Source organism: Lolium rigidum, chromosome 4, assembly GCF_022539505.1.
Source record: "Lolium rigidum isolate FL_2022 chromosome 4, APGP_CSIRO_Lrig_0.1, whole genome shotgun sequence".
NCBI classification, from domain to species: Eukaryota; Viridiplantae; Streptophyta; class Magnoliopsida; order Poales; family Poaceae; genus Lolium; species Lolium rigidum.
Genome location: NC_061511.1, coordinates 30,017,375 through 30,025,043, shown reverse-complemented (window position 1 = coordinate 30,025,043; position 7,669 = coordinate 30,017,375). Strand labels below are relative to the sequence as shown.

Sequence of the window (7,669 nt, the reverse complement as noted above, 5' to 3'; positions counted from 1 at the left end):
GAACTGTTGTTGATGTTTTGTGTGATTCTGTGGTATAGTACTATGGTCCTGGTGGCGGTAGTGGGCATCATCTTCTACCGAGGCCACGTAGCGCCCATAGTGGCACGCCACGCCACGCCACAAAGCACCGCTCCCACTCATCGCCTTTCTCACTTGATCCCTCCCCCCACTTGCCCGCCCGCCTCCACCTCCTAAGAAGAAGACCACGCCGGCACTCAGCTCAGCCCAGCTCACTCGACGGCGACGGCTGCCATGACCATGGCGACGGTGTCAGCTCTCCTGCATCGTCTGGCGCAGGAGGTGGACCCATGGGCGCCGGGGTTCTGGCGCGACTTCGGCATCGGCATGCTCAAGCCGCTGGCCGCCACGGCGGCCGTCGCCATGGCCGTGGCGCTCAGCTCCACGCAGCGGCTGGGCATCGAGGCGGAGATGCTCTACGCCATCGCGCGCTCCTTCCTGCAGCTCTCCGTCATCGGCTTCGTGCTCCACTTCATCTTCACCCAGAGCAGCCCGCTCTGGATCCTCCTCGCCTACCTCTTCATGGTCACCGTCGCCGGGTACACCGCGGGGCAGCGCGCCCGCCGCGTCCCGCACGGCGGGTGCATCGCCGGCGCGGCCATCCTGGTCGGCACCGCCGTCACCATGTCCCTGCTCGTCGTGCTCAGCGTCTTCGAGTTCACGCCCCGCTACATCATCCCCGTCGCCGGCATGATGGTCGGCAACGCCATGACCGTCACCGGCGTCACCATGAAGAAGCTCCACGAGGACGTCAAGTCCCAGCGGAACCTCGTACGCAACAAGATTTCGCCGCCATCTTCTTGCAGAAAACTCAGAAACAATCAGCCTGTTTATGATTCTGAATTTTGCGTTGCCGTGCACTGCAGGTTGAGACGGCGCTGGCGCTGGGCGCGACCCCGAGGCAGGCGACGGCGGGGCAGGTGAGGCGGTCGCTGGTGATCGCGCTGTCGCCGGTCATCGACAACGCCAAGACGGTGGGGCTCATCGCGCTGCCGGGGGCCATGACGGGGCTCATCATGGGGGGAGCGTCGCCGCTGGAGGCAATCCAGCTGCAGATCGTCGTGATGAACATGCTCATGGGGGCCTCCACCGTCAGCAGCATCCTCTCCACCTACCTCTGCTGGCCGGCATTCTTCACCAAGGCCTTCCAGCTCGAGGACTCTGTATTTGCCGACTAGAAAATGGATGCAGAGAATTCTTCTTACGGTTTTCGTGTGACGAGGAGCAATAATTCTCTGAAATTTAAGAATGTTTCAGGAATGTTTGTTTGGGTTGAGAGGCCGCATGTTTTCATGCTCATGCTGTCATCCGTACATGACTCAGCAGACCGATTCACCAAGGCCTTCCAGCTCCAAGACTCTGTATTCACCGACTAGGGCAAACATAAAGAATCTTACAGTTTTTGTGTAATAATGGCAGTAATTCTCTTCAACTTTTATGATATGTTTGTTTGGTCTGAGAGCCCAGATGTTTGACATAGACAAACGGTCAACCAAAGCACGAAGCGACCAAAACAACAAGCTAATTCTCTAGAACCATTTCAGCAAACTTCTTTTTAACGTGTAGCGAAACAGCACTGCATGATGAAATTCATAAGCAACAGGTTGCCCAGTATGCACAACAACAATATATTTGCTCTAAGATATTGGTCAAGTGCACATCCTAGAAGCATCAATTGACCCAGTAAAGAAAACCCACCATCAATTCAGAGAATAGATCTCGTCCAAAAATTCAGAGAATCTCTGAATATGTGATTCAAAAGAAAACACAGTATGAACAGCGTCACTTCAAAAGAATTTGCTCAATAGACCGATTCTGGACGTGTTTGGAAGACGTGCTCGTCACATCGCACATATAACAATCTTAGGAGATGCCCCCGTCACGTTACAAGGTTATAGTTCTGAAACTTTATATTTCGTCTTCTGAGAGAACTATACTTGAACAATTCTTCAATCTGTTACTTAAAAAGATCACAAGATCGTCACATGGCTATGAAACGTCGGTCAAGTGCACAGCCTTGGTGCATCACCCTAGTACAGAGAATGCACCATCAGATATCGTTCAAACATTCAGAGAACATATTTCCAAAAAAGAACATATGATCTCCATCAGCACAGAGTAAGCATGGCAACTATAGTTGAACTGTTCTTTTCAAGATGACGAATTACAATAGTGTCACGTGATTCCATTAAAATGTTCTCTATGAGTACATCTATTGGTAACATGAATCAATTGCCTGAACCAAGCCAATGCACCGTAAATTTTCATAGAATGTGTATATGTTAGAAGAACATAAGAACGGCATCAGCACAGGGTAGCTGAAGAGTAGAGATTGCACACACGCACACACATTTCATTCCTCTGGTGCCAGTACATATACAACAGCCGTGAGATCGTGCAGGAGCAACGATCGGGAAGTGGAGCTCGTGGAGCGCTAAACCAGTTCCTCCTAAAGACTAGGTCCTATCTGTTACAGATTAACGTTACACAAGTGTACAGCTATACATGACTGAACCTATACTTCAACAGCCCCCGCAGACTGAACATCGGGTGACATGATGTTCAGGCTGGATCTGAAATCAAGAAACAAGGGCGTCGGCAACCCTTGGTAAAATTGTCTGCAAACTGGGACGTTGTGGGAACATGAAGGACCTTGACTTCACCTAGTGCCACCCGATCGCGAATAAAATGAAGATCGATCTCCACATGTTTTGTGCGCTGATGCTGAACAGGGTTGGAGGAGAGATACATCGCACTGACATTGTCACAGTAGACGATAGTGGCACGGTGGGGTGGACAGTGAAGCTCCGTCAGTAGTTGGCGCATCCAGCAGGATTCAGCAATGTTGTTGGCGACCGCGCGATATTCTGCCTCGGCGCTGGATCGGGAAACAGTGGGTTGCCGTTTACTGGACCAAGAGACAAGGTTTTGGCCGAGAAAAACGCAGAACCCGGAGGTGGATCGCCGCGTATCAGGACATCCGGCCCAATCGGCGTCACTGTAAGCAACGAGGTCATGGGAGGAGGAGCGGTTGAGCTGCAGACCGAGGTGCGTTGTTCCTCTGAGATAGCGGAGCACTCGCTTGACAAGCTGAAAGTGAGATGTCCGGGGAGAATGCATGAACAGGCAGATTTGTTGCACTGCATAAGCGATGTCGGGTCTGGTGAGGGTGAGGTATTGGAGGGCGCCCGCTATGCTGCGATAGAAGGATGAGTCATGAAAGGGAGCACCATCAGCAGCTGAGAGTTTGGAGCGAGTGTCGATTGGCGTGGATATAGGGTTGCAGTTGAGCATGTTTGCACGGTCGAGGAGCTCAAGTGTGTACTGTTGTTGTGAAAGAAAAAGGCCAGCTGTGTTTTTGTGAACATTAATCCCAAGGAAGTGATGAAGCTCTCCAAGATCTGTCATGGAGAATTCGGACTGCAACGATGTGGTGATGGTGGTGAGGAGAGTAGTAGTGTTGGCTGTTAAGATAATATCGTCGACATACAATAGTAAGTAGGTAAGGGAGGCACCCCGACGAAGGATGAACAAGGAGGAGTCACACTTGGAAGACACAAAGCCGAGCGAGAGCAAGAATGTGGTGAATCACAGAAACCAAGTGCGAGGAGCCTGTTTTAGACCGTACAATGATTTGTTGAGGAGGCACACATGGGAGGGAAAATGTGGGTCGGAAAAACCAGAAGGCTGTTGGCAGAAAACCGTCTCACGCAGCTCACCGTGCAAGAATGCGTTCTTGACGTCCAGTTGGTGGATGGCCCAATTTTGAGAGGTGGCGATGGAGAGGACCAGACGGATGGTCGTCGGCTTGACGACGGGGCTAAACGTGTCCCCGTAGTCCACGCCGGCCTGCTGATTGAAGCCACGCACGACCCAACGCGCTTTGTAGCGCGCTAGACTGCCATCAGGGTGGAGCTTATGCCGGAAGATCCATTTGCCAGAAATCACGTTCGCACCTGCAGGACAAGAAACCAGCGACCAAGTGTTATTCCGCAACAGCGCATTAAACTCATCTAGCATCGCAGCATGCCAATTGGGGTCCTTGAGGGCTTGTTTGTAGGATGCTGGGAGCGGAGAAATAGCGGTGGTGGTGGTGTGAAGGTTGAAGAGACGACGAGGCATGAGATAGCCATATTTGGCTCTGGTATGCATCTGGTGTGCGTTTTGGGGTGGCTCTACTGGTTTGGCATTGGGCGGGAGATCCGGCTGGCGTGGCGCGTTCGGAGTGGAGGAGGGAGGATCTGGTGGGTGGGGAACAGCGTCAGGTGAGGGCGGGTGGGGTGCAGGCGAATCTGCCGGTGCGGATTCGGAGGTGGATGGACTGGTGGCCAATGATGGCGCGGCAGACGGTGAAACAAAGGGAATTTGGGCTGATCCCCAGGAAGGTGCGGCTGGCGAGGCAGGATCGGATCGGACGCGGATCCCGTAGTGGATCGGGTTGGGATTTTCTGTGGCTGCGACCTCTGGAGCTGGTGGTGTGCCGGATGTGGGAGAAAAATAGGGAAATACTGATTCATCAAATGTGACGTGTCGGGAGATAACTACACGACGTGAGGTGAGGTCAAAGCACTTGTATCCCTTGTGTTCGCGCGGGTAGCCTAGAAAGACACAACGTGTAGATCGAGGGCTAAGTTTGTTGGATGTGGTGGCATAGAGATTAGGGTAGCAGAGGCATCCGAAGACACGTAGGTGGGAGTAGGTGGGGTGTTGGCCGAACAGGAGGAGGTGGGGTGTGGCATAGTTAACTACACGAGAGGGCCGTAGGTTGAGGAGGTGAGTAGCAGTGTTCAAGGCTTCGACCCAAAATTTGGCAGGAAGTTTGGCTTGTAAAAGAAGGGTACGGACAATGTCATTGGTGGTACGTATAAGTCTCTCGGCTTTTCCATTTTGAGGGGAAGTATGGGGGCAAGACAGGCGATAGGAGATGCCATTGGCAGAGAAGAAGGACCGGAGGTCAGTGTTCAAGAATTCTCCACCATTGTCACATTGAAGGCAGCAAATTATGGCATTAAATTGAGTCTTGACATAGGTAAAGAACCGTTGCAGAGTAGGGCTAGTGTCGGATTTATTTTTGAGAGGGAAGGTCCATGAGTAGTGAGAGTAGTCGTCCAAAATTACAAGGTAATAATCATAACCAGAAAAACTTGTAACAGGCGATGTCCATAGGTCACAGTGGATAAGCATAAATGGAGATGTGGTATAACTAGAGGATGAAGAAAAAGGAAGTCTAGGTTGTCTACCCAGCTGACATGCCTCACACAGGGAGGAAGCGACTGGTTTATTACATGAATCAGGGAAACTAGAGGAAAGCTTGGAGAGACAATCGGCGCCAGGATGTCCAAGTCGACGGTGCCACAAGTCGCGCGTGGTGGAGACGGTGAGAGCAGTGGCTGTATTGGTGAGATCGCCGAAGAAGGGGTAGAGATCGCCGCTGCTACTGGACCTCAGAATTAGCTGCCGCGTAGCCAGATCCTTCACAGAAAAACCATCGGGGTCAAACTCAACTGAACATTTGTTATCGCGGGTGAAACGTCGGACAGAAATCAAGTTTTTAATGACAGAAGGGGAATAGAGGACATGATTTAAGTGGAAGGGATGATCGGTGAGGGTGGTAGTACCAATGGAGTAGATGGGGATTGTGGACCCATTACCAACTACGATGCCATTTGAATTCAAGTGTGCTGGGGAATAAAACGAGGTGAGGTTACCTTGCTGATTGGTGACGTGCGTGGTGGCGCCGGAATCCAGGATCCACTCTGGTTGAGGCTGGTGGTGGGTGAAGCTCGGCGCGCTCTGGAACATGGCGCTGTAGTCGTACGACTGTTATGGCGGTGGCGCGAGGACCGTCTGCTGGGCTGGAGCAGTGTGAATCACCGGGTACACCTGCGTCTGGGCACCAGGATGAGGTCCTAGGACACCACTGGCATTGGGCGGCACCCAATGTGGACGAGGTTGTTGTGGTGCTGGAGGAGCACCACCGTGCAGAGCGCCGTTCTGGACCGGTGGCTGGCCGTAGCCGCCGCCGTAGCCTTGCTGGTGCCCGTACCCGCCGTGGCCTTGCTGTTGTCCGTAGCCACCGCCGTAGCCCTGCTGGTAGCCGTACCCGCCGCGTCCACCTTGATCACCACGGCCGCGACCGCGGCCGCGACCGCGCCCACGGTCGCCACCGCCGTTGTAGCCACCACGGTAGGTGTTCTGCGGCCCCTCGTAGTTGTAGCCGCCACCGGCCACCGCCATAGCCTGGCTGCTGGCCATAGCCGCCGCCGCGACCGTTCGGCCCGCGGTCACCACCGCGGGGGCAGTCACGGGCCATATGTCCGGGAGCGCCGCAGGTGTAGCAGTTGCCGCGGAAGACGAAGTTAGGGGCGGCGTCGGCGTGGAGGATCTGCGGAGTAGACTTGGCCTTGGACAGCAACTTCTGTTCGGCGAGCTGAAGTCGAGCGCGGGCGTCCATGAAGGAGGGGAACGGCGTGGCCAGCTCGAGGTAGTCCTGCTGATTCTTGAAGCGGTCGACGTCGAGGCCTTCAATGAGCTGCATGGTTAGTTTCTTCTCTGTTACCGGGGCGCCAACGTCAGCGAGTTGGTCGGCGATGCTCTTGAGTTTGTTGCTGTAGGTGATGATGTCCATGTCGCCCTGGACGGTGTTCTTGAACTGCTTGTCGAGGAGGGTCTCGCGGCTCTCGGCGTTGGAGGTGAAGAAGTGCGCCAGAGCCTTCCACGCGGTGTAGGCGGTGCCGTCGGCCTGGAGGATCACGTCCTGCAGCTCGTCGGAGATGGACCCGTAGATCCAAAGGATGATGTCGACGTCGGTGGAGCGCCACTCCGCATCGGCGAGGTGAGGATCTGTCTCCTCCTCGACGTGATCGCGAGCGTTGTACTTGGTGAGGACGGTGAGGAAGAAGTTGCGCCACTTGTGGTAGTTGCCCTTGGCCGCGTCGAGTTTGAATTTGATGTATCGGGAGATGTCGATGCCACCAGTGGTGAGAGGGGAGGGAACAAGCTGGATGGAGGTATTGGAGAGATGGCCAGTCAGGGGAAGGGTGCGTCGCTGTTCATCATCACTGGAGGAAGAAGAGGGAGCCATGGGGAGGAAGGTAGAGGAGAAAGGGGATAGCTCTGATACCAAGCTGAAGAGTAGAGATTGCACACACGCACACACGCACACACGTTTCATTCCTCTGGTGCCAGTACATATACAACAGCCGTGAGATCGTGCAGGAGCAACGATCGGGAAGTGGAGCTCGTGGAGCGCTAAACCAGTTCCTCCTAAAGACTAGGTCCTATCTGTTACAGATTAACGTTACACAAGTGTACAGCTATACATGACTGAACCTATACTTCAACAGGGTAAGCATAGTAACAACGGGTGTTCATTTACTTATTAGCATCCTCTCCAGACTCCAGTCTCCACCACCTCTGCTGGCCGGCCATCTTCACCAAGGCGTTCCAGAGGGGCATGATAACAAGATAACAGTAATCAACTTATCATACATGATCGCAAGATTGTCACATAGATCATGGTGAAGCGACACCCCAGTAAAGAGAATGCAACATTAACTCAGAGAATATATCCCATTCAAAACTTCAGAGAAACTATGTTTCAGAAAGGAAGACATATGTACAGCATCAGCATAGGGTAACTGGGTAAGGA

The 7,669-nt window shown here is 53.4% G+C and overlaps 1 protein-coding gene across 1 annotated transcript; it reads left to right on the top strand.

The window, feature by feature from the left end:
• The first annotated feature begins 223 nt into the window (after nucleotides 1-223).
• Nucleotides 224-1,477, top strand: LOC124649027 (UPF0014 membrane protein STAR2-like). Its single transcript, XM_047188708.1, has 2 exons — nucleotides 224-789; nucleotides 885-1,477. Exons 1-2 carry the CDS (start codon nucleotides 253-255, stop codon nucleotides 1,194-1,196), a joined length of 849 nt encoding a protein of 282 aa, XP_047044664.1. The 5' UTR covers nucleotides 224-252; the 3' UTR covers nucleotides 1,197-1,477.
• The last annotated feature ends 6,192 nt before the right edge of the window (nucleotides 1,478-7,669 follow it).

Bases quoted from the DNA above. Each gene is read 5' to 3' on its own strand.
- LOC124649027 (XM_047188708.1), top strand. From the start codon at position 253: ATGACCATGGCGACGGTGTCAGCTCTCCTGCATCGTCTGGCGCAGGAG. The intron at 790-884 runs GTACGCAACAAG...CGTGCACTGCAG, and splicing joins TCAAGTCCCAGCGGAACCTC to GTTGAGACGGCGCTGGCGCT.